The sequence below is a fragment of the Mycteria americana genome, chromosome 12 (genome assembly GCF_035582795.1).
Source record: "Mycteria americana isolate JAX WOST 10 ecotype Jacksonville Zoo and Gardens chromosome 12, USCA_MyAme_1.0, whole genome shotgun sequence".
NCBI lineage: Eukaryota > Metazoa > Chordata > Aves > Ciconiiformes > Ciconiidae > Mycteria > Mycteria americana.
In genome coordinates, this window is record NC_134376.1 from 8874240 (window position 1) to 8901605 (window position 27366).

Below are 27366 nucleotides of genomic sequence, written 5' to 3' on the forward strand. Positions count from 1 at the left end.
CTCGCTTCTCTCCCCCCGCCGCCGCCGCCGCCTCCTTTCCTCCCCCCGCCCGCTTGCCCGGCCGGCGCCGGGCCCCGGATGCAAGAGGCCGGCGGAGGGACGTCATTGTTCCCCGACGGGCTGTAACAGTAGGCGGAGCGGGCCGGGCTGAGGCGGGGGCTGCGGCGAGGGGGACCCGGCAGCGCCGAGTCAAGCGGGGCCGAGCCAGGTAATGGGGCTGGGGGGGAGAGTCGGGCCTGGAGGCGGCCTGGCAAAGCCCGGCAGCGCCGCGTGCGTCTCCCTGCCTGGAAATCAATGGGCCGGGGGGGAGGGGCCGGCCCGGGAAAGGGAAGGGAAAGCGGCCGGCGGGAGCAGCCGGCTCAGCCCAGCCCAGCCCGCCGGGACGCCGGCCGGGCACTCGGCCGCTGCCCTCCTGGCTGGCGGGCAGCCGGAGGGGGTGGGACCCCCGGGCGGGGCGGGGCGCCGTCCCCAGCACGCGGCGGAGGGACCCAGCCCCGCCGCCGCCGCCACCACCCCCTGGGCCGGCGGGACCGGCCCCCTCCCAGCGCGGCGGGGGGTGGCGGTGCCCGGCGCGATGCCTCCGCTCCGTGCCCGCCTCCTCCGTTAGGCGCCGGGGTCCCGCCGGCGCCCGCCCGCCGCCTGCCTCTCCATCCTCCTCCTCCGTCTCCTCCTGCCGGCGCGGGGACTCGGCGTTGCCTCCCCGCGTCCCGGTGCCGGCGGGAGGGCGGCCGGGATCCCCTTGCCCCGAGTCCCGCGGCGCGAGCGGCGTTGTTCCCCGCCCGGCGCGGCGTTGTTCCCCGCTCGGCGAGGCGGCGGCTCCCCGCGGGGCCTGCCGCCTCCCGCTCGGAGGGTCCGGGTTCGATTCGTTTCCCCTTCCTGCCCCCCCCCGCGCCGGCTCCCCCCGCCCCCCCGCCGCGTTGCCATGGGCACGGAGTCGCCGTTGGGCGATGCCTGCCGCGGTCCTGCCTCCGGACGGTCTGTAAGGCGCGGGCTCGGGCTCGGGCCCGGAAAGGTAAAGACGGGGCGGGGAGGGCGGGCGCTGAGGCGGCACGGCACGCCGCTGGGCCTGCCCCCCGCTGGGCAGGGAGCAGCGGGGTTGAGGTGCGCGGTGGCCCGGCGGGGCTGGGGCGGTGTGCGAGCTGGAGGGAGAAGGGCGAGGCGAGGTGAAGCGGAGGCTCCCTCGGAGCCCTTTCCCGGCCCCACTCGCCTGCCTGTCGGGGTCGGTTTTGTTTTGTGTGTGTTTGGGCTCTTGCCGCTCCCGAGCGCGGACATGTTGCGTGCAGGCATGCTGTGCCTGCCCGTGAAGGCAGCCTTCTATCTTTCGGCGTCAAAACGTTCTCAGGAACCAAAGCCCTTGGGGAAGGCAGAGCAGAGGGTGACTGGGTTGGTGCTTCAAGCTTAGCGCTGGTAATAGAAGGGCATCGGAGGCGGACGGTTTAATTTTAAACGGGGATACTGTGACGCGTTAAAGGACGCAGGGGTGGTTCGGAGCCCGCCTGAACTCGCTGTGGCCCGGGATGAGAAGCCGAGGTGGGCACCGGGGCTGCCCTCGCTGCTCCCCGCCCACCCGCGGACCCCAAACGCGGTGCCGCCGCAAGAAGTGTCTGCGCCGAGAAACTCTCTGCTGGCACCCGGGACAGCGGGGCAAAGAATATTTAAAGTTACTCTGTACTTCACATACAGGATTGGCTTCCAATTAAGGGTAAAGTGATAATGAATTTTGCGTTTCCCGGCTTGGTGGCTGGATTATTTTTTAATGAAAGTAAAACTAGTGCGGCATGTGTGTGTTTGGGGTGTTTCTTAATTTCCCTTTTTTTTTTTTTTTTTTTGCTTACAGTAGCATTGCAGTGTGGAAGTGTAGTTTGTAATTTAGCGATGTAAACGTGCCTGGTCTTCGTATCTGTGCTATAGTAGTTTTCTATTGCTCCTTATTTCTACCTAGGTATTTTTGTGTATGTTGTTTTTTAATAATCCCTGCTGAAAATGTTTGTTTTGTAACGAGGTAAATGCATAATCACTACTCCCTGGTTAAACGCAGTTTTGTGAATGGGATCTTGTATAACATCTTCCTGAGCTGTGATTTATTGTATACAAATTGGAGATCAAATATTTATATTTAGATCCAAGTCATAACTGATATGTTTTGTAATGAGACTGCTGAAAAAAATCTAAACAACGCTGATGCAAAGCCCAAAATGGGAGGAAAGTAACTTTTATCTGTTTTACTTTTCAGTATCATACTGGGAAAAGTCTATTACAACATCCACACAGGGAAATAACACTCAGTGCGCACAACAATGTAAACTTATGTTCAGCAGTGGTATAGGAACAGAACTTGTATGTATGTTGAACAATGGGAGAGGAAAAAATATCAGTGTTTATAGTTTTAGTACTTCTTTGTCAAATATTCTGTCGAAATTAAGAATTATATTGATATATTTTGAAGAAGTGGTGGATCTGATTTATTCTTACTAGCGTTATTTGCTGTCGTATAGTGCTTGATACCTGGTAATGCATCACTCAGTTGTCAAAAATAAATTAAAAATTACATAAGGCTTAACCTCGTTGGTCAATATAACACTCAAGCTTTTTTGTGATAATATTCTTCTGTTTGCCTTTTGCTGCAGTCTTGATTCTGGTTTTTGTCCCATAAATATGTTTTAAATATGTTTTAAATATGTTGTTGAAACACTTTCCCTTTCAATCTGAAAAAGGAGATGCCACTGGTATCCGCAATTTGAAGACTGGATCTTATCTGAAAATCACTGAGCCCAAGAACTGCCATCTTAGTCTTCCAAATGGACAAGGATGTCTTCATTTCTTAGTAAAATGAGAGGGAATTTTCCAGTTTTGTGTATTATCTTCTCAGACATGGGAAATGTGTATAGAGTGAATTTTAAATTGAAAATTTAAAGGGAAAAAGATCTAATTAAAGGCTTTGCACATAATTTGTCTTTTGTGGGATGAGAAGTTCTCTAATTTACTGTGCTTTGTTTAATCTACCTTAAGTTTTACCAATAGCAATCAAGTTGTGCCATAAATCTGAAACTGCTTTATGCTTTGTTCTCTCTGTTATTTCAGTATAACAAAGCAGCTTATGCTTTAAACCCTCAGTTAAGTTTATAGTTTCCCTAAACTTAAAAAGGCCCTACGTGCTATAGTAAGATAGCAGCAAAACTTTACATATAGAAATTGATAATTGATCATGTAATTATTCAGCGGCTTACTATGCACACACAATTACACATATCTGAAGAGGTATCATCTTGAAACCTAATCAGCATTTTAAAAAGCACTTAATATCAGTTATTGCCTTTGTCCTTGAGGGCTGAGGGTTTGTTTTGCTTTCTTTTACGTTCAGCAAGCATTTCCTTTTTATAGCTTACATTCCTCTGTTGTTTTGCCAGAGAAAAATGTACAACTTCACATAAGTAGAACTGAAAAAGATGCTTTTTGGTTCAACTTTTCGGTTGATAGTAAGAGTTGTAAATGTGATAGGTGCAAAATACCACATGTACTGCTGCCAAAATTGTATCCAAACAAATATTTCTTGGAGGGGCAGAAGAAATCCAGGCAGAAATAAACATACAAGTGTTTTCTTGCTCTCCTTTCCCAAGATTGCTCAGAGCTATATCCCATCTCTGTGTCTCAGAGGTGCGTGGTTCCCAGGAGTGAAAAGAAGGGCCAAACAGCTCCTCCTGGATCTCAACAGGACAGCACTTGAATGTGGCGCTGCTCACAGCTCCTTTCAAAAAAAAGGTCTTCATAACTGTAATGGATTAAAATCCCTTGAAAGTGTAAGAAATGTCATCAGTCACCAGCTCTGCAGAAGTTAAAAGTAATATTGATACAGTTTTGATGGAAAATTCTGCTTTGTGTGTTTAGTTTTGGGTTGTTTGTTTTTTAAATTGTTCTTATCAGCTATTTGGTTCTTCAAGTTATTTCTTTGAGACTAAGTGACAGGATTTCTCCTATTCTTTTCTTTCTGGAATGCATCTTGATGTTCTTCTGTCAACCAGAACTTTTGCCTCTGTTACAGATATGAACAATGACCATAGTTAACAAGCCAAAATCTTCAAAATCTAAAAAATCGTCATCAAGGCGGTCGGACAAATCTAAGAAACCCCGTACTAAAAAAATGACGTCACGCACCGCAAATTTGGGCCGGGTACCACCTGCAGAAGATCCAAACAAAGTCTCTGTGGAGAAAGGACCCGGAGGTGCTATTTATTGTAGATCATCTCAAAAATCTAAGCCTTTTGCCCAAAGAGATCTAGGTAAGTGTGTCTTTTGTCCTCCCCCCTTTTTCTTAAAAACAAAACAAAAGTCGAAAATGCAGTTCTTAATTGTTGCACTGCTATAAAATGGGACTACAATGAATAAAGACTTCATCGGTAGGCTTTGATTTTGTGAATCCTCAATGGCAGCTGAAGTGAATGGTGTTGCAAAACTTAGTTTTATCTATCTACGATCTATTAGTAACTTAGTTTTGATCTATTTAGTAAATTATGGGGAGCTTTTTACAATACGCAGACTTATCCGGGTCTTTTCTGTTATGCAGAGAAAAGTACATTTTACCATGCTATTCATGGCTTCCATCATTCACCAGTCTTTGAATGATAATGCTCCCCAGGAAGAGATCTGATATCTATAGGATTACCTTCTGTGCTAGTTAGTTGCTTATGTTCCTGTCTTAGTTCTTATATTTATTACCATATAATTACAAGTGTAAGTTTGTGGTTTAAGTTCCAATAAGGAACAAAACAATAATTTAATTAATAATCAGATTAAAGACTATAGATGGACAGAAACCTGGCAAAAGTTACTAAAATCAGAATGGTAGTTTTTGTCTTGCATTAGAAGAATTAAAACAGATGAATAAACTATTGTCCAAAAGAGAGTGTTGACCAGCAAGTTCAAGTGGCAGTGTTAAAGCTGTGGATCATATGTTTTTGTGTTTTGGAGTATAGCTGGTTCTTCTGGGTGCCCCTACAGAGTGCTACTTTTAAAATGTCCTTCTTAAAACAAAAACAATACATCTCTATTTTCTTGCAGTTGTTAATGATGGAATTGCCCCGCCACAAAGGATTCTTTTTCCACCTGAGAAAATTTGTATGGATTGGCAACAAACACAAAGTGTTGGAGTTGGACTGCAGAATCTCGGCAACACATGTTTCCTTAATTCTACTCTACAGTGTTTGACCTACACGCCTCCTCTCGCCAATTACATGCTTTCTCTTGAACACACCCAGTCATGTGAGTACTTTCTAACATTATTATAAATCTGTTGGACAGCTCTGAAGGTGAAAGAACAACAGTGATTCTGTGAAGAAAACTCTTAGTTGTCCTATTTTATCTGTAGAAGCTGGCTTTGAACACGATCTTAAAGGTCTTTTCCAACCTAAATGATTCTATGATTATATTAACAGGAGCCTCAGAATAGCATATAAAGTGCATTTGTTCATTTAATGCACCATGGTAAAACTTAAAAAAAAAAAAATCATTTCTTGCTTCATGTGAATAATGAAGTGCATTGTAAAGTAAGGCATTTGATGAACATTTGGCATTTAGGTTTCCTGCTGGTAGAAAGGTGATAAAATTTAGGATGTTGACATCGTAGATTCTTAGTCTTCGCAGCCTAGATACCGTAAAGCACTAATACTGTGATAAATGATATGTTCACTGTTGACCCATTAAAAAAGAAACCACCCTAGAAAGCACTACGAGCTAATCTTTTATGAACTCAAATAGAAATTTGTGTGGGACTGTATTAAAATTTAGACTGACTTTATTCTAAATAAAGTTTTGTTATTTTTTAAACCCTTGAATTTGTGTTCTTTGAATTTCATTTTTATACTTGAATTTATTTAAGCCTAGGAGCCTCTTTTCATGTCCATATATGTATATTTTTACAAAGGCACCTGTATGCTTTCTAGTCTGGTATCTTAGTATTTATTCCTAGAAATTTAACCGTGTTTTCTCGCCATATATAACAATTATTTCAGTTAAGAATCCTGTTGAAAAAAGGAGGGCAGAAATACTAATACATACGTTACTTTAATCTTCCCTTTCTCCCAGAGAATTCTTAGCTCTGTGTCATGTAGCTCACCTAACAGCAGTGTGCTGAAAATAACACACATTCTCTCTTAGTGTTGTATCATCAATGTCAATATTGTTTCCTCGTGTATTCTGCAGTCTGTGGAGTTCACATTTTTGTCAGCCTGCAAAAAAAATGACATTGCAATAGTTACTTAGATTTCTCATCAGAAAGTGCACTTTGTTACAGACCTAATTGACATTTTTATTCTATACAGTTCTGCGTAATAAAATGTCACAAAACTGTTGGGTATTGACACCTTAGGAGAAGAGAATGTAGCACGGAGAGTGGACATTGTACCTATAACTTAAAGATTATTTTTTTTTTTTAGGTTTTTTTGTAGCAATGTATATTTGACTAGACTGGGATGCTTTCTTCTTTCACTGTTCAGGTCATGAAGAAGGCTTCTGTATGATGTGCACGATGGAAACTCACATTAACCAGGTCCTCTGTTGCTCTAATAATGCCATCAAACCTACATCTGTTATCAATGGCCTTAAAAGTAAGTCATTTCAGATGGTTTTATTTTTTGGTATTTTTTAATTTTTCAAAGAATTATTTGATGCATATAAATGATTTTGATACTTTAAAGAAGAGATACTTTACAAATACGAGTTTTCTTTCATTTTATATGAGATAAATATAATAACTCTCTTATTTATTAGGAATAGGAAAACATTTCCATTTTGGCAGTCAAGAGGATGCACATGAATTCTTATGCTTCACTGTTGATGCTTTGCAGAAAGCTTGCTTAAATGGAAGCACCAAGTAAGCATAAACAAATTAACTTTTAATTCCTCTCTGGCCCCTCTTACTCCTTTATTTACTATCATAAATTAAAATCTATGTCCTTGGTTTTCATAAAAAGAAAAACTGTTTGAAGAGTTAATTCTGTGCCTTAAATCTTCTGAGGTCTGATTATAATTTATTTCCAGATTGGACAGATCTTCTCAAGCCACCACACTTATTTATCAAATATTTGGAGGATATCTAAGATCCCGAGGTACTTTTTAAAAAAATCTTACTGTCCTTCAAACTGGTCTGTGTGTTTTTTTCTGTCTGTAGTAAAGCAGTTTGTAGTTTGACTAAAGTAATATGTATTAATAATTTAAATTTGCACAGTTAGTCTCCTTCACGTATTGTTAAGCATTTGTATTTTGATTCCAGTAAAGTGCTTGAACTGCAAAGCAGTTTCGGATACATACGAGCCATTCCTCGATATTACTTTGGATATAAAGGTAAGATGTTTTGTGAATATGGGTCAAGACGTGTAAAGACTTGTAGAGCTTTCTAAAAGAAACTCATTTTACTTAAAAACATATACTGTTAAGAGAACTTGGTGGTGGATGGGAGTGTATTGGACTTTGTTCTTCTGAAGCCATGTAAATGGTCTCTCTTTAGATTTAAGCTGGAAAAATATTATATCTACGCAAACAATGATACTATCATACTTCTCAATTATTCTACTTCAATATACATCTATAGTTAGACTGATGGTTTTGATTGTTCTCATTATTGATGCCAAAGCATACCACAGATGCTGTCTATGGTATTGCAAAATTTATTTATTTTGAAGTAGAATCATTTTCAAATGAGGTAAATGCTCAGCATACTCTGTTTCCGCCTCATTCTTCACAGTGTTTGCTGGTTCACAGTAGGTCACTTAAGTATGCACTAGCAAGGTTCTCTCGTAAACTACTAGTAAGTGTTTGAAATTTTGCATTTCTAGTGACTTAGTGCTCTGCTTTCTTACTCATCCAGGCAGTTACATCTGTCACCAGAGCTCTAGAACAATTTGTGAAACCGGAACAGCTGGATGGTGAAAATAGCTATAAGTGTAGCAAGTAAGATTACTACTAATTACATCTTAATACAAGATACACGTTTAACGTACTGCATGACTTAGAGCATAAGTTACCTTTTGACTTTGTTTAGAAGTAAGATAATGAGACACAGCTCTCTGTTGTTCTTTCATTTCATACACTGAAATCATTCAAAGCTTGGAAAATAAGACATTTGTTTCTAAGAGAGTAATTTTTGTGTTTCTGTTTGAATATTTGGAAATATAAGAATTGTGGCCATTAGCTCACATTAGGCTTTTATTCCTAGTATTGTCTATACTGGGGTTTGGCAGCCTTCCTAAGTGTGAAGTTGCACACTGAAATATTCATATGGCCAGAAGTTAAAAGGCATGTCCAATCAGTAGTGAACTGAGCTGAAGCTGAAGCACAAAGCTATGGACAACATTTTGGGGTGGGAGGCAACATCAGCTTCCTGAAGGTCCTAGTGTTCACTCTGAAACAACGTGAGATTGGGTCTCGGTGAATGTGAACAGACACAGTGATAATTAACATTAGCAACCTCTGCTGGCTCATTGAACAGTGTCTTGCAGAGTTTTTGAATTGTAAAACCTGTGGACTACTGTTGTCCGAAAGGAGCCATCCTAAACCTAACCTATGCTTAGTGAAAGTATATGGAGTTAAGATGTCCTATATGCTGCTCAATATGTAGAATGTTTCTATATATGTAAGAGCATTGAACATTTGTATGAGATACTTTGGCAAAACAAGTTGTTATTCAAACATAAACTCAGAAAAACAAAGACTGCCAGGCTCGGGTCTGTAACATTCCTGCCTGATCGTTCAAAATGAAAAATGCAATACCTGCTTTTTGTTGTTGGAAAATGATAAGTTAATTAGTACATTTGAATGCAGATGTTGAATAAAGAGCATCCAATAGGCTATTACAACAGTTTAATCCCAGGTTTGTTTTAGTCTGTGGATCCTAGAAAGCAACATGTAACATATGAAGAATTCTCATACTTTACAGATTATAGCTGAGGAAGAGTGAGATAACTGTAATAAGCACCTCGCATCTGAATCGCGTGATCCTTTATTAATGTGGGGTGTGATCAGTTTAGTCACACATAAAACCAGAAGTTTCAGTCTTTTTGTGAGTTTAAAAAGAAAGGTTTAGCATATGTACAGTATCTTTTCCATTGCTGGTAAACTATTCTATTACTTTTAAGTTTTTCCTAATTGATGTTTTCCTTTTCTACCATGAATTTTTCTAATAAGGATTACTGCCTCAAAACTTTGTTTCTAATTAAAAGTTTCATAGAATTTTATAAAACACTTTTTTTTTTTTTTTTTTTTATTCTGGGTGGGTCTTTTTTTTTTTTTTTTTTTTTGTTCATAGGCATTCTCCGTCAGTTTGGAATTCTCTGCCTTGTATTTTGACATCAGAGTTTGAAAAGAGACTATTTAATTCTTTCTGTGTTAACTACCAACAATATTTTTCTTGATTATGTAAACTGACACCTTGCAGTCATTCTCTGTGCTAGTGGTTGAATTTCACAGTTTACTCTGTAGTCCTACCTTTGAGTGTGCAATGCAACAAACTTACAAGTAACAATTTTGTTTCAAAGGACTGCAGATGGTTTCAGTGTCTTTCGAGGCAACCTCAGTACAGGAAGACTTACTGCTGTCCAATGTCTCCCTCCTGTAGAATGACTATTTCCTTCCATTGTATTTTTTACATTGATATATGGTCCGTTTTGGAAATTATTTGCAGTTTCTAGTCCTGAGGACTGAGACTCTCTTGTTCCACTTTTAATATTTGCATTCCAGCAGAAAGCTGAAAGAATGTATCCAGGACATGGGTTCAAAATAGCCGCTTTGGCATAACAAGAACTGGTACCTTGCCTTACATTCTGGTGATGTGCTCTAGTGAGAGATTCCTGGTCCTGCTTCGTGCCGAGTTGTTGGAAAGCCTTACCTGTTTGGCATAACAAAGATACATGTTCAGACATTTGTTTGGCTATCAAAAGATAATGTTCTAAATCCTTTATTCTTTGTTCTGTAGAGCTGTCCTCTTATATCCTGCTATCTTCTCTCTATTAACAAACCTGAAATGCAGTGTATGGATTTATGAAAAGAAAAAACATATTATGCAAGTAAATATCATTCAAATAGCATAAGCATGTGTGAGAGATGAAAACTTGTTTGACTTTTGAGGGGGAAAAGGATATGCTGTTAAACATTTGTCTGTGCTTGTTTTTAAGGTGTAAAAAGATGGTTCCTGCGTCAAAGAGGTACACAATACATCGTTCTTCCAATGTCCTCACAATATCACTGAAAAGATTTGCAAATTTTACTGGTGGAAAGATCAACAAGGTATATTTACAGCTGTAAAGCTACTTTATCTTCTTGGAATGGGAGATTTCCCAAAGATGAATACTCATTTAAAAGTTGTTAACGTTTGCAGGCAATAATTATAGACTAATAACTATTGTCTAAGAAAAGTCAATATAACAACTATGGCTGCTTCTTTCTTTCTTAATAATGATAAAGTTCCTGTGTGACCATGAGAATATACCTTACTCCTTTAAGAGCTAATTCTGTAGAAAACAGTTCTCTGCAACTTAAACTATTAAATGTTGTTTATGAGAATAGGTATTTTTAAATGAATCAAAATATATTCATATAATCCTAGTCTGTGTTTTTAGAAGTGTTTTTCTCAGGCTAGTCCATGAAGTTTTTCAGGATAATTTTTTAATCATCTTGGTCTGTGTTTAGGATGTAAAATATCCTGAATATTTGGATCTTCGAGCATATATGTCCCAGTCAATTGGAGAACCACTCATCTATGCTTTATATGCAGTTCTTGTACATAGTGGTTTCAACTGTAACGCAGGACACTATCTCTGCTTCATAAAGGTAGATATCAGCTTGATTTCTAACAGGCTAAAATCTGTGCTGACAAAGAAATTAAAATGTTACTGGTAACCACTGTTTTTAGGGGAAAAGGTTGCATTATATGTTTTGTTTGATTTGTTCTGGTATGTTTTGTTCTGTAGTGTTCTATCTGTGATGTCATTTGGAAAACATGCAATTCATCTAAAGATGTAATTGTCTTTATTTGCAGGCTGGTAATGGACTTTGGTATCGAATGAATGATGCCTCAGTAGACCTTTCTGATATCAAAACAGTTCTCAATCAGCAAGCTTATGTACTTTTTTATATCAGGTAATAACAAATACTGAGTGTGTTTTGGAATATATTTACTTTCCTGTTATATTTTTCTTCCTTTCAAGTGTTTTTCTCTCTGTCCTAGGAAAAGATTACTATTTGTATAATTCAGTTCTGTCTAACCTGAAATTCCCCATGTCATTTATTATCTTTCATTGCTTGGCCTTTAACTGCTGCACTTGTGTACATTGCTATACATCTGCTCTCTGTAGCTTGCTAATTTAGAAAAGAGGAGAAATTAAGGCCATAGATGGTGTAAGGATGTTATCGCTCTGAAAAGGATAGTCGTTGTAGGAAGACCATTATCTAATTTTCAGTTTGTTGTCTTAGTTAATGTCTTCTGTGTCATATAAACTGTTCCTATAAAATTATAGGATGGGGTTTAATCCAAGAATGGGCTGAAAGAAAAACTCTAAACTAAGATCGCTGCTCTTTTCCCAAGGCGCTATGATTTGACACTCGGAGAACGTGCTTTTTACTTACCAGCACCGTCTTATCCCCGTTCATTCCTTGGTCAGCGGGGGGCTAATAGTAAGCAGGCTGGATTTATGGGACCACGGCTTCCTCCTCATATGATTAAGGTAATTTGAGAGGGGCAGATAATCTCACCAAATTAACAGTGGTTTTTGGTTTTGGTGTGGGGTTTTTTGTTGTTGTTTTTAGCATCTGAGTTTTATTTTCCCTCCCACACTGCAGCTTTCTTCACAGCCCTCATGCTATAGCCAGTATTATTCAAACAGTGGCTAATCCTAAATTGTGCAGCCATGCTACTTCATTACTTTATACTTCCAACTCAGCTTTCTAAAGCACTGAGAACTATGCTCTTGAGACAATTTGTCTATTAATGCTTAAATAATTTAAAAAAAAAAAAAAATCCCACCCCCACCCCGTGTCACTTTAGCTGAGACAGTGTAAACAAATTGTCTTGTTCCTGAGTACCAGAACAATTACTCCAATGTTTTCAGGGAACGTTTAAAGGGGAAAATAAATATATTTGGGAATAGCTTTAGTCAATCTTAAGTTGTTTAGGTGGATTTCAAAAATGATGCTTTTTTGATACCAATATGCAGTAAACCAAAAGCAGGAATTAAACACACTTGTGGACTTACATTTATATTTGAAGGGGGGTGTTTTTTCTTCTTAGGTGTTGAGGCAATTTGTAGAAATATTTAGTAGGAGAATTTAATGTTTTAAAAATTGAAATGCTGTCTGTTTGCACATATCCATCTTGCAGTCTCTTCTTTTTAAATACAGAATTCAAGTCGTTTAAATGGAAATGGACCCCTAAAAGAGGATCCAAATACTGTTGGTGTCACCCTGAAAAGGCCGTCTTCAGCTCCTCCAACAGCTTGTGTTCAAAACTGGGCAATTACCAGGCCTTCAATTACTGATCCATCAAAAACCCAGAAGATCACTATCAGTATTAATAACAAATTGCCTGCACGTCAGACTGTGTCGCAACCTGACTGTCTTAGCAGTGCTGCGGAGGATGAGGATTTAAGCAAGCCTTCATCCACAATTACAAATTCTTCAGCAGCAGAGTCTACCTCAAATCCATCTACAATGTCAGTTGCTACTAACATTTCCAAACAGGAAATTCCTGATGAAATTTTTGTTGAGCCAGCAGTGAATGGAAATCCTAAACTCAGCACTGATAACGCAGTCCCTTACAGTGCAGAAACTTCAGGAAAATCTGAGGAGTCGAAGGGCTTGTTTAAAAGGAATTGCAACATAATATCTTCTAACGGAATTTTGATTGGAAAGGTGGTCCGTACATTGCAGAATTCCCATTCTTCCTGTCAGAATGCTGAAGAAGAAAGATCCCAGCATGAGCTGCCAAAAAATGATTCACTAAATGGTGCTATTAGTTTAGATAATGAATCTAAAGAAAATGGACTGAAACTTGATGATTCCACTTGCCAAGTCCAACCTGTTAAACCTTCTGAGATTTTCTTTTCTAAAACAAACGGATTGCTTGAAACAGTGAGTTATGTTTGTTCCACCTAGAATTTCTCACCTATGATGTATTAGGTATTCAGGAGCATTATAGTGTTCCTAATTCATGTGAAATATTGAGAAAACATGCAGCACAAATTTCATCATAACACTTTGTGCTGTTATCCCATTAGAATTTGCAGAGCTGAGCTGTCATATGAGAACATGTCAACTTAAGAGAAGTTCAGCTGAGATAATACTTCATAAGTTTCATAAATATGTTTGGGGGGATGAGTGGGGTGATGTGTAAAACGGGGATAGTGCATATAACTCAAAGCCATCTTGTTAATGTCTAATGTAGAAATTTTGCAAACAGCAGTTTTCTACTAAAAGTAGTATTTTTTCAGTCTTTTAACTTCTACATTTTAATTGTAGATGCCTATAGCTTTGTCACCGGTTCCTCAAGAAATAATCTTAGAATCTCTCACATACAGCCAGTTGAACAGCTTGTCAGAGGAAATAAGGTAAAATGAGTACACTGATTAAAACAAGCTTTCATACAAGTTCATTGTTTTACCTGTCTACTAATACTATTTAATAGAAAGCTTTAAGTCGGTACAGGAATTCCATGCTGTACATCTAGTGTTGCAAACATCAGCACTGAGCATATATTATTCTGATACTAAGTACAGGCAGATGCCTCTTGGAAAACTTTTGTTTCTTCATAGAATTTTTTTCCATTGTCTGGAATACTTTTTTTCTATTCCTCTTTCCCTGTTTTCCCATCCTAGGATGTGTGAATGTAAATTCCCACCATCTCCTCTCCCATTTGGGAGAAGGAGGGAAATCCCTGTGTTTACTTTTTTCTAGTTGGGGGGAGAGCAAATATAGTGGGTTTGGCTATTGATGTGATTCGGAGCAGCAAGTGGAGGGAGACAGATGTGTTGGGTGTGGTTTTTTTAATGCAATACTTGCAGAATCAAGAGGAAAAAACCCACCTTCTCTGGGGGCTGAGGAAGGTGTAAGAATAGGTTTCTAAAGGGAATGTCTTTCAGAGTTTTCCAGTAGCCATCAATTTTTTTCCTTAAGGAAAAAAGGATTTTACTTAGGATTTTACTCCTAACATTCATCTTTTAAATGGACTTTTTCAAGTGAAAAATGTGGTTTTATTTTGTGCAGTGTCCCTGGACCTCAGAAATCTTCCGAGAATGATGCTCTTATGGAAACTGTAGTGATGGAAGCACTGTTTGCCTATGAAGAATCCAGGAAGGTTCCTTCCAACTTCAGCTGTGAGGTCGAGAATCTTTTTACTCAATCAGATTCTGAAACCATTTCTACCAAAGAAGAAGTTGCTGAAAGTATTATAACAAAAGCTGATAATGTGCATCCCAATATCAATGGTCAGCACAAGGTCAGGAAAAAATCCGTGGATGCTGAAGATGAATTCATTGGGCAGTGTGAATCTGAAGATAGTAGAGATAAAGACAAACCAAGAAAATCAAAAGAACCTGAACTAATTTCAAAAGAAAATCCTTTGTACATCAAAGGGTCTCCTGAGAGTGAAGAGAAATTAGGGCAAACTTCCTCTATCAAGTCTGACATTGAATGTAGTTCTAAAAAACTTGCATCTCTAGATATTACAGATAAATGCCAAGATACAAAGGACGTTTCTAATAACTACGTAGAGGTACCACCTGTTAATGACTCTTCTATTACAAAACTGGATAAAGTTTTGGAGAGTCAATTTTCTAGAGAAAACGAGGGACTGAGTAATAAAAAATGTGAAGAAGATAAACATAGGAAAAAATATAAGAAAAAAATATATGACTCTAAAAAAACTGACAAAGAGCACTACCGAAAGAAGAGAGAAAACTCAGACACTGAAGAGAGGGAGAAGGAGAAGCAAACCAAAAGCAAACCAGATGATCATTCCCACAGGAGGAGGTGCTCTCGCAGTGTAGAAACAAATAGGCAAAGTCGTCATAAGCAGGAATATTGCAATGAAAGCAAGTACAGATCTTCCCATAATGAAAAAAACAGCCCAAATAATGGCAAGAGCTCAGGAAAATATTCTCGTTATAGATCCCGAAGCAGAGAAAGAACAGAACAAGACAGGAACAGGTATTATCATTCCAAAGGAGAGAGAACTTGGAGCAGAGAAAGATACTATCAAGATGAACCGTGGAGATGGGAAAAATGCAGATACTACAATGATTATTATTCCTCTCATGGAACAAGAGATGGTAGAGAGAGAAAGTCCTCTCATTGTGACAAAGACTTTGACAAATCAAGTCAAGCTTACAACAACAGGTCACATAAGGATTATCACTGCAAAAGCAGATGGCCTCACAATGCACCCTCTAGAGAGGAAGATGCACATCACTTTAGCAGCCACAGAGCAAGCTTACATCATTGTTCCGTACCTCAGCAGCAATCTGAAAAATATTCTCGTGAAAGGCATGCACTTCCACCTGTGTCAGCTCATTCAAATTTTGAGGACTCTGCCCGGGAAAATGAAAAAGAAAAACTAAGAAATGGCAAAAGAAAATATACCCACGCAGAAGGAAGCGGAAGCGAAATAGAAAAGAAATGCCGAAAGATAGGTGACCAAAGAATGAAAAAATACAAGAAAGTCAAGAAGAAAAAGAAGTCCAAAGATAAACATCGAGAGAAGGATTACAAGTAAGCAAGGATTCCAGCATAATCAGCAATTTTTTCCTAATTCTTTTCTGGGTGTTTCTCATGTCTGCCTTTTTTTCATTGTTTCTAAGTTATTTATATAGCGTAATCTGGCTGGGGATCATGTCATTAGGTTGGTCAAATGAAGATAGGAAAGATATTGCTGAATTGCGTTAGAACACTAGATCTGGACCACGTAGTTAGAATCACATCTGCACACCGTTCTTCATTAGGTTACAACATTTTCTTTTTTTAATTCCACATATTCCACAACTAGCCACTGTTAATGATTTGTGTACAAACCAGGACCTGTTGTCCTTCAATCTGAGGGCTTAAGTTTGCTGCATCTAAAGTAAGTTAGATGTGCAGAAATTACCACAAAATAGCTGACACGCTGCAAGTCATCACCTGTGGTAAAATAAATAACGTTTCATATATGCATCAAGTGCCACATCTGTTTTTCTATTTTTAACTTGCATGTTTCCTTCAGACTTTATGATTTGGATTTCTCTGTGCTCCGCTTTGACAATGACAATCGCAAACGTAAGAAAAAGAAGAAAAAGAAGAAACACATCAGGAAACTGAAAGGCTTCTTGGAATATTTAGATCCTCGTTTCCAGAAGAAAACACGGGAGAAGAAGGAGGAATCCTGTCCTCCAGGCGGCTATTTATGTGAGCAATACAGAAACCAGGGCAGTAAACAACCCTACAAGGAAGGGAAGCCTTCCGGTGCAGGTGAAAGCAAGAAATACAGCTCCATCACATCCAATGAGTACGTTAAAGGTAAGGGGCCACAGGATGTTTGCAAGACTCCTTTTTATTCACCTAGACACTATTATTTAAAACAATCTTTAAATGCTTGTGTGGTGAAATCTCTGCTTTATATCGTGGCTTCCGAACAGTCTGCATTAATATAAAATAAAGTTGATAGGCTTTTTTTTTTTTCCATTTTCAAATGCCTGTGAGGAAAGAAAGTCTGAAATAAAACTGCAAAGGGGTTGAAGGGCAAGTAATTTTAATTTGATCTGATGGTTAAGTGGCGGACAAGTGGGAGAGATGCAAGACGCCTTATTAAATTCAGTCCAGCTAAGTAGGAGAAAAACCCTTGGGCAGCTACATCTTGAAAAAGAATCTAGTAGGTAGAGAAGAGGTTCAGTAGTCAAGATGGAAGATGACGACATGAGACTTCCAGGCTAGTAATATTGTAGTGAAAAGCCATCTTCATAAAAAAGACTGCCAGAGTAAAAGATTTAAATAAAATACTATGTTCAGCTATTTCATGACATAGAAACAGTGCTGACTGCTTATTCAGAGTAACAGAAGTTCGTGATAATACTGAAATACTGTTGTTTCAGATGTAGATCTGCCTTCTCCTAAGCACACTGAATTCACAGTTGTTAACCCTCCAGAAGACACTTCGCAATTTAACACCTGGAGAGTATGTTAAATTCGTGCTACGGTTTTATTTACTTGTGGTTTTTTTCTGTTAGTATATGCTTAAGAATACAGAGAAGTGGCCTGATGAAACAGCTCTTTCCCAATTTTTACTATTAAAAAAAAAAGTCAGTTTGGTGCTTCTTACAAAAAACTAAGTACAAACTTGAGTGCCTGACTGAATTTACATTGAACTCTCTGCTGTTGCTTGTCATAGTCCTGACTTGGGCTCTCAGTAGATAATACGGCTTAAATTAATTAGCTCTAGAATTATGCAGTGAAGAAGATCGTACACTGCAAGAAATTCAACATCTAAAATCAAATTTGACAACATTTCCCATGAAATTTTTCTGAACAGAAATGTTTATTATAAAAATAAAACCTTCTTAAATGCCCGTTATCTGACATAAAGCCAGTCCCAGTTATTCAGATGTTTTAATAAACAAACGACCCCTCCAACCATCTGTTTTACTCTTATAGACAACTGAAGTAATCCCTGAAGACAACAGCTCACTATCCAAAAGCAGGTTTTATTTTTACATTTTCTATGTTTTATACCCACCCACAATTTAAGAATTGGGTTAATAGTCAGTGACAATCCTGTTCATTAATAGCCCAGTGTTGCAAATGTCATTCTGGCATAGAAAAAAAAAAAAAGAATTCATCTTCTTGCATTACCGATGAATGCATTTCACAATTTGGAGAAGTTTAATCTTGGGAGAGACTTCAATTTTCAAAAATTCCTTGTGGTTTCCACATTGAGGTAAATTGCCACAGTCAGTAGTTTCTTGCACTGAAAAGTTTGCTTAAGGCAAAGAGGGAGTGCATTTGTGGAAAAATGACGATTGTATTTTAGGACAACCAAAAGTTTTGTTCTGAAAATATAGTGTGGAGGGAAAACTGATTGTTCACACATTATTCTTGTAAAATTTAGTATGATATTTATCTCTTTAACAAGGAAAATTTAAGAAGGAGGACTGAATTGAGGTCTTTCAAATACTATTGTAATAAAACCAGACTTTTTATGATACTAGTGTCAAAATAATCCTTACGGCACTGAAAGTGTCTCAGTTCTAGCTGATAAATCAGGAAACAAACAGAACAAAATGCATCTGCTCTAACACTCATGTGGCTTTAGGGAATTCTCTGGCCAGCAGATGGCAAACTCGTTTTTTTTCTAAACCAGTCAGAAGTACAGTAAGAAAGGAAATGTCTCGCATCTCATCACACAAGTCAGGGACATTAGGATTACTGGGCTATGTAGGTGAAAGGGATGTTCATTGATAAATACAACACTACCCCACTTTGATACACTGCTTGCAACACAAGTGGGCTATGAGGGCTGTGAAAAGCAATTTAAGTCTTGAGAATTTTTAGTATTTCGTCAAGTCCATGGATGTAAATTAGCTTCATCCTGTGGAAGGTCAATCTTTTTTTTAAAAAAAAAAAAAGGGTCTCAAGTAGGATTTTCTGAGTGATGGAATCTAACCTCAAAAAAAGGCCACTTTGGCAGCGTGTTTTTAGAGAGTATTGAACCTCTCAAACAAGCTAGGGACAGACTAGGAACAACTGAGACGGAATTGTTAGGTTGTGCCTTTTCACCAGGACTCATGTTGCTTTGAATAAATTAATAAGGGTGAAAATGACTAGTGATAACTTGTGATTTTAGAAAAATCCAGATAGGATGGGAGAAGGAGTAGCTTTAAAGCAGTTAATTTCCTACATTCCTACACATTCTCTCCAGCAAGTTTCTGAAGGCGTCTGTTTTCAGGGGTAAGACTTGGTCAGCTTGACTGCAAGATTATTAGTAAAACAAGGATGCTGTCTAGGCAAAACTTCAGCTAAACTTAATTTACCCAAGGTCTACCATTTGCTATTAAAGCAGGTAGCTTTGTCCTAATACTCTGTACAGTTCACCAATCTTAGCACAGAACTGAAATGCAGTTAGTTTAAGCGTGAGGAAGCTGCCTTCGAGTCAGCGGGATCCCGTGGTCCCAGAGCAGGTGGAGCTGTGTGCAGGTTTGAGACTTCATTTTCAGAAATCAAACCACTGAGACATAGTTTGATGTTGAATGTCACAACAGGGAGTGACATTGCTTCCTTTTGTCTTTCAGATGCGGAGCTTACTGATGGAAGCCTTCAATACTCAAACTAAACCTACCATCAAAACCAACAACTTCTTACCATCAAAACCAACAACTTCTTACCATCAAAACCAACATTACCAATATTGACCATCAAAACTTAAAATTTATTATCAAAACAATTACCATCAAGACAAAATCCAGTCATAAGTGGTGCTTAACATTTCTGTACAGAATTTTACCATGAAAGAACTTTTTTTTAGTTTTTAACTTGAGACTTTCTTTTTTTAAAATATACTTCTAATCCAAAAGGGTGGAAACTTTTTACAACTGCTGAACATTGTAAATTACCACATAAATATCTCACTGATGTGAGATAATGCCCTGGAATAGACCATCTCAAATGCTGCTTAATTACAGACTCAGGTTGACTTTATGTTATTCATGTAATGTTACTCCAAGTTAGACATCTGGTGCAAGAGCGACCAGGAATTATAAAAATTGCAACTGACAGTCTGTATATTTAATTTAAAGACTTATTTAAAATTTCACAAGCTCTCAAATAACTAGAGTTTTGCAAGAGCTGCATCTTTTTTCTGTGATGTCTGACACTAGAAACTAATTTACTTCACATTTGAGTTATATTCAAGATCTGAAGAAAATCTTCTGGTTTTCAACATTGTGAAACAACGAATATGCAGTTCTGAATGTATCTCTCAAGACTATTTGTATACTCTTCCATATGTTTTTATTACATTTTCTTAATATACTGTCACTTGTCTTAAGTCTCAGTTGTCTGTTTTGTCTCTCTAAAGTGTCTAGTTACAGACAAATTCATACTGTGATTTTTATTTTTATTATTAAATGCTATCAAACTGTGATGCACTTATTATTCACTGGTCCTGCATCAGGAGATGAGTGGGGAACCTGTATTAAATACAGTTCATCTGAATAATCTGTCTGGTTTATACAAGCTGTGTTGTTCAGAGATGTCTAAAGTTTGATCTTTGTTTTTTTAAAGATAAAAAGCACTTGCCCCACTGTAAATATATAGCATGTAAAATTTATATAGTATATAAATACAGCAAAGTTAAAATGGATTTTTACTTGAGTTTTACTTGAGTTATTTAACATGCAATATGTCATGTGAATTGACAGCTTTCAGAGTGTGTTTGATACTCAAGAAATCAGATCTTCCTTTCAGTGGTAGGTGAGAAGATGCTGTCGGTGTGACCCAGAGAAGATAAGTAACTTGGGACTTCAGCTGCCTAGACAAGAATGCAGAAGGCTTTCTCCTTTGAAGTTAAAAGCTTCCAAAACCAGGCAACAGGGTGGAAGCGCAGCAGTAGCTTTCTACTGTATGTGACACTAAAAAAAAAAAAAAAAAAAAAAGGAGCAAGGTTCATGTTTTACTAAATACTTAACGTAATATTTTGGTACATGGAGAACACCATAAAGCCAAACCATAAGTGTACCCTGCATAATGTTCCTATGGCAACAGTTATGTGAAGTTACATAAAGTAACATGACAAAGAAACCACATACCTTTCCTGTATCTGGCTTTTTTTTCCTCTTTTGTCCTTTGGCTCCAAGATCTGGTGTCTTGTCTTTTGTCTGATGAATAACTCCAGCATAAATGTATAAAAGGAGTTTAAGTGTTGACTGCTGTACCTCCATGAAGAGCTCCAGAAGCAACAGCTGCCTGAACTAGCCCCTAAGCAGTAAATGGAGGGAGGGCAGTTAGTGACAGCTTCAGATTAGAGCCATGGAGGAGCAGACTGGGCAACTGCAGCAGCATTAGCTATTTCTAATTGGGGGAGGTCTAATTAATCTACTTGAGGAGCAGAGATCTGATTCCACCCCCCTTTACATTTGACTGAAACTCAGGGAAGGGAATGGACAAAATACCTCCTTAATTTAGGGTGGCTCTCAAGGGAAATCAGCTCTTAATGGAGTAACACTCATAGTTGTAGCATACTTACTGAAACAATCTATTTTGCAGTTGAATGTTCTCTCTAAAAATTTAAACCTGATAATTTGGATTAGTGTGCCTAAAGGTAGGGAAAAGAGGCCTTTTACTTACATGAGCAGTTATAACATGCTGTAAAATTGAACCTTAAATCTCTTAAAAAAAAAAAAAAATCAGCAATTGCCTCCCATGTATTCTTGGTAAATGAGGAGCTATACAATAGTATAGTTTCACGCTTTATTTTCGAGAAAATCTCCAGATTTAAGCAACAGGTCTTAATGATAAATGAAAACATTAATATTGCAGTGGAATTACATAGACCATCACATTTTTAACAATGATTGATACAGAGTATGTCATGCGAATCACTTGTGTACACCAAGTAATACTTATATCAATACATATCTGTACAGTATTTACATTTTATATTTAAACTCTAGCTAGAAACATTTTCCAAGAAAATATAGAAATGAAACTGGTAAGCCACAAGTCTTAATTTGTAGCATTTGGTCTACAACAGACCTAGCTTTTCCAGCAAGCATATCTACATAGATATGTAATAAATCTTAAAAATATGCATTGTTTTTATATAGGAAGCATTATAAATGCTGCTCAGTTTACAAAGGTTCCGTTTTGTACCAGTTTAAAACAGTTCAAAATGTTAAGTGACGCAGAGCTTATTTTGTCAGAATATTGTAAAATTTAAGTCAGCCCAGCTGAGCTTAAGTATTATATACAGTTCTCTCCCTAGATTGCACTGTCAACATGCCTGATGTTAGTGGCCAAATGGTTTAGACAGTGAGTGAAGCCATGCACATGGCAGAAGCAGTAGTGGCTCTTGCTGGCCCCTGTAGCTGGAAAGGGCAACGTTAAAAACAAAGAGCTGAAGAATTATGCAAGTTTCAGTGCAACAGGAAGGGAGAAGTCTGTTGTCCCCAGAGGACTTTTCCTCAGCATGGCCAAACCGTAACAGATACTGCTTTAGGCCACCGAGCAGCTAGTCTTAGTAGCTACCCCTGGCCTTGAAGCCCGATAAAAAAGGGAAAGGTTGAGAGATTTTTCTTCACCCTCATGGATAGTACCTGATTTGGCCAAAATTTTCACAAGCCACTTTGTTTTACTGGCCTCGTAGCCAGTGGAAATTTTGGGCCAGTTTCACTCCCTGTTAATACTGTTACAAAGAACATTTGAAATCAAATATTATCACACACAAGAATGCTATTCCATTAGCTTTGGTAAATTAAATACATATATTGAGCACCACAAATAGCTGTTTAAGATGTCGCATTTTAATGCTAAGAAATAATATATTTCCTGCTATAATATCCTCAGTTACATGTTACTCTAAATAATTATTTCTGCCGGATATTAGAACTTCAAACTAAATACAGCAAATGAACTCTCAAGGCATTTCCTTCATGCTTATAGGCAGACATCCTCACCTGGTTAAATAAATAGATTTTCTCGAAGGTGATATTTCAGAAGATAAGAATTGATACGAAAGTGCTTCATGGCTTATTAATGCTTCTGTAATCTCACATTTCTCCAGAAATACTTTATTTGCTGCTTTTCACCTTCACACTCATTAGTACCACTGATTCTGGCTTATCACTATTTGCATTACAAATCTACTTGTCCAAAGCTAAAACTGGTGTATGCATTGCTTGAAAACAAAACTTGAAGTTGCGGAACAGGAGACTCAAAACAAGTGATGTTAGCAGCTCTATAATGATGCTGCTTTGCAAACACAGGACATACAACTTAATTCGTTTCTATAAAGAGTTTAAATGCGTTCCATTAAGCAAAGACATCCCCACACTGATACTTATTCAAGGATTCTATCTCCTTTGGTTGAGTTTTACTCCCTTGAAAGTACTCAGATTTGAACATTCATCCAAGCAGAATGCAATTCCACATGCTCCGGGGAAAATCTAAGTGTAGAAAAGTTTACTTTGTTCTCTTCCTCTCGGCCGTTTTGGCAAACATGCAATAAAGCAAAACATTCACAGGCTGACACCCCATGCAAAACAAGGCAAATTAGTAAGACAGGAACAATGAAACAGACTCTCCCTTACAATTAAAAAGAGATTTGAAACAGATCAACTTAGTAAGTCTGTGGCTCTGCCAGCGCGGCACATTTCCCTATAACGTATCCAGAGATGCGTCTGTAACTCCAACAAGCAAAACTGCTTTGACAAAGTATTGGGTCTCCAAAGCATTCATTGGCACAGTAGGCACGGCTCAGGTTCAACAAGTTTGTGAAAAACTGAGTACTAACAGAAGCAGTAGGGTCCAAAAAACCACTTTTTCCCCCACTGTGGAATTAGGGGCTTTACCTTAAGAATCGTACGTGCGCTATCAATAGAAAAAGCATTGTAGTAAGATCTGCCATAGCAGTTTACATGGTACTGAAAGACTATCAGTAGGACCACAGAAAGATCTTCCACAAATAACAAAAAGAGAAAGACATGTGCTTGTGGGGGAGTTTAGCTGCACTAGGTAATCGATGTGTAAGGGTTGGGTTTTTTTATTTTTTAGTGAAAATAAGGATGCCTATTCATTTTCCCAATTTCAACTGCTGAAGCACAGATCTGAAAAATCACCTTTAAGAATGCAATAAAAATACTGAACTTTTCTGTATGTCTGAAGTTTGTTATCAAGCAAAGGAATGAATCCTGCTTGCTTAACTATCTAAGGCTGTATCTTACAGAAAGATTTCATCTTCCTGGTTTTTCCCTTTAAAAACATTAAATGCATGTGAAATGATTTGGGGATATTTGCACATGCAAAGCCTGAACTCATGCAAGCCCTGTCATCTTACTCCTTTAGTAGTAACTTAGTGTTAATTAAACTACAACATATCTAAAACATAAGGAGGATGTTACTATATAAAAAGCAGATGAAAACAGTCATTAAATCGTATGCTTATTGTGTATGAGCAGACAGGAATGAGTTTTAGCCTACTGGCAATATCAAACCACATCTGTACTTAGTGTCATGTCTACAGACTCAAACCTTTGCTGTTGGGACCTGCATACATTTCAGTGCATATCAACCAAACCCTTTGGCACAACTAGTTACGTAGCTGCCAGTCTACTGCTGAGTTGCATTTCTGAAGAAGAAAAGCTATTTCCATAAAGGTAGGAGCGCAAATCCTAAATGAAAGCTTCACTCAGCTGTTCATTTACTGCGAAACACACGAGACTTGAAAACTGATACTGAGATTGTGGGTTTTCTGCTTACAGAAAAAGTAAGTGCTAGATCACGCTGTACTCCACTTCTGGTGCTGCATTTTAGTGAGAGATGAAAGTCTTATAATCACTCCTCCTTTTATGGGAAATGCGCTCAAATAGCAGGTATAGGATATTTTACTGTTAGCCTCAAATTCCTTCCCTCCCAACCAAAGTAAACTGGAGTTGTAACTAATATAAGTGAAAACAAGGCTTCCATGTTTTCAGTTGAATTAAGTTCCAATATAATAATCCTCTGGGATTTAAAGCTTACTTCAAATTATATGCCAATAACTATTTACCCTGAAAGGTCTTGCCAAGTTTTTATGTCATAGTAAAGTGTATATATATATATATATAAAAAATTTACAGTTATTATCTTCATTTAGTTTGTCCGATTTTTACATTATCACTCAACTGTATGCTCATTTATAGGTTGATGTGGGTATACAAGTTGCTGATCATGTTCTATTTCTTATTTGCAATTCTTCGTTTCCTTGTTGCCAGCATATCATAGAAGGGATCCCTGCTGATACTTGCTCTAGAAGAGAAAGGAGGAAGCATCAGTTTGGTTAACTAATACCTGTTTTTGAAAACTAAAACTATTTTGTTCCCTCTTCCCTGTGGATGACTGCACACTCTTAATAAGATAATGGATGGTTCACTTCTAAGCATCACAAATATTTCTTTAGAAAAACATGTTATTCAGCTGTGATTTGTTTAGAGTTCATACCTTCATCTTGACCATTATTTATTTCTTTAAGTGTGGGTCTGCTTTATAAACCTTACAAGATAAAGTCAAGCTATGAAGGTGTAAAACTGCACTGTGAACATGCTTAAGATAGATGTCACTAAAGTTAATTATTAGGTGAAGTAAGAATCTAATAAAATTAGGGTTAAAGACAATTCACACAAGGCTTTACATTTGCTTTAAAAAAAAAAAAAAAATCCAGATTTTCCTCATTTGAGTTAGTAGCACTATTTCCTTGGGACCAGACAGTAACAGGAGACTTGTATCTCGATCTGTCAACCCCATGTAGCTTGTCATTAATCCTAGAGGACATTGCCACACCAGAATTCTTCAAACAAGTTAGAACACAAATTCTCTTAGTATCTTACTCCGAAAAGAGCTTACACTTCATTTCTGAAAGACACTTCAGACTTTAAACTCACTTGATAGATTTAATCCACTCTTCCTTTTCTTCTGGGGTGGGAGCAGATATTCTATACACTACATGGTTGCCTTCCACCACTCTACCATCAGCTTCAGTTTTACATGCTTTAATTACTTGACCTTTATGACTGGGGTTATAGAGCTCAAAGCAGTTCTGGAGGGTAGAAATGAAGAAATAAATTTCAAAAACAAAACAAAAGTGACAAACATCTTCAGGTAACACTACATCTAAGTTCTATACAGTTTACTTCATCTTAAAAAAATATTATGAAAATATCTTACTGGTTTTCTAGGGTCTTCAACTTCTCTTATGCTAAGATTTTCTAACGGAATAATTCCTCTAGGTTCTTTGTCCTAAAAAATTAGGAAAATATCACATTATTAGCCACTTAAATATCTTGATCACAAATGCAGTTTACTGTAATAGATACTCACTGTTGTGTATTCAAAGTAATACAGGCAATTATCAGTCAGAATAAACCATCTCCGTTTCCACGTTTTTACTCTTCCCCCTACAATCAAAAGGTATGGCTGAATTAAATGTATGTTGCTGTCAAGGCTTCAACTATGGATAAGGAAGTCATTTAGTTTTGCTTGTTTTTCAAAATATGTCTTAATTACTTAATTGTAAATGGATCAGGCACAGATGAGCTGAGGTTAAAGGAACGTGTTACTGTAACTCTTGTACTAAGATCAAACTCCTGAGACAGCATTAACTATGGTGTTGCTGACCAGCCACAAAAACTGTATGCTCTAAATCTGTAAATGTCTCCTCTCTTACAGAGAATGAATGCAACAGTTTAGCAGTCAGACCTGCTCCCTCTGTCCATGCCATCACAGTTGTTTACTGCATCAAAAATATTAATACTACACAGCCCTCAGAAATGCAGTCAGTGCTGCTACACAGCAAAGGGAGGCCAGTCACCAGCAAAACCAGTAACTAGGTCCATGCTGGGTTCCAGCAACAGGACCACCCCCCTCCACAGCCTGTCTTGTACAAGGAAAGGGTCCCATCAATAAAATTAAGGGCATTTTATCGCCTTCCTTTCACTCCACTCGTGAGCATACATGTGATTAAGAACCTATCTCTACTTTCAGATTTAACATCAAGTGCATAAGATGCTTATAAACATTATTAGCAGAACAAATATGATGTGTCATCAATAAGGAGCAAGTCCTATGCCAAAATGTACCATTTTTAGTCACTTTTCATCATTTACTATTTTAAAAACATTTTCTCTTTATAGGTTAATATATCATTGAGTACACCTGACAGAAGAAATAGCTACTGCTCAAAAAATGCCCATTTTTCCTGCATTAACAGTTTAGACAACAGCAACCACAGAGCTCCTCTTTCTTACACCTGCTAATGTCACACTGTAGGGAACAATTCCTTTTAGAAACACACATTATTGTCTTGGCCCTTTCAGCTGGTTTTCTGCCGTGGGCTACTTCAGAACATGTCTAGCATTCCGCAGTTACATTATTTTTAAAACTCATTTCCAGGAAAGACAATTGTAGATAAAGCATTCACGAATTACTATGGCTTAGTTCCACCATAGTTATCTGACTTCAGGATTATGTCACCACCTGTGCATCATCCATTCAGCAGTGATTTAATCTCATTAACCCAACATCTCAAAATAGCTGATCTTGCTACTGAACACCCCTACATAAAGAGTACCATTAATACACACAAGATTCCCAATTTAATCCAAGTCATATAATTAAATC

General features: G+C 38.3%; 2 protein-coding genes across 5 annotated transcripts in view; one reads left to right on the forward strand and one right to left on the reverse strand.

The window, feature by feature from the left end:
* The first annotated feature begins 2 nt into the window (after nt 1–2).
* USP42 (ubiquitin specific peptidase 42) lies at nt 3–20791 on the forward strand. Of its 2 annotated transcripts, none has more exons than XM_075515248.1 (17): nt 3–208; nt 4040–4277; nt 5056–5256; nt 6489–6599; nt 6763–6865; nt 7033–7100; nt 7265–7335; nt 7859–7941; nt 10161–10272; nt 10675–10815; nt 11024–11124; nt 11570–11708; nt 12382–13110; nt 13498–13586; nt 14242–15744; nt 16232–16524; nt 19290–20791. In XM_075515248.1, exons 2-17 carry the CDS (start codon nt 4049–4051, stop codon nt 19328–19330), a joined length of 4014 nt encoding a protein of 1337 aa, XP_075371363.1. In that variant the 5' UTR covers nt 3–208; nt 4040–4048; the 3' UTR covers nt 19331–20791. The 2 variants fall into 2 exon arrangements, with proteins under 2 accessions (XP_075371363.1, XP_075371364.1); XM_075515249.1 differs by lacking the exon at nt 3–208 and adding an exon at nt 512–1702.
* A 660-nt stretch (nt 20792–21451) lies between these two features.
* CYTH3 (cytohesin 3) overlaps nt 21452–27366 on the reverse strand; it is a 53216-nt gene continuing 47301 nt past the window's right edge. For all 3 annotated transcript variants that reach the window (XM_075515577.1, XM_075515578.1, XM_075515575.1), the window contains 4 exons: nt 26068–26144; nt 25915–25986; nt 25632–25786; nt 21452–24999 (listed from right to left, as the gene is read on the reverse strand). In XM_075515577.1, the coding sequence (XP_075371692.1) occupies nt 24927–24999; nt 25632–25786; nt 25915–25986; nt 26068–26144 (377 nt within the window). In that variant the 3' untranslated portion in view covers nt 21452–24926. The remainder of the gene's footprint in view (nt 25000–25631; nt 25787–25914; nt 25987–26067; nt 26145–27366) is intronic.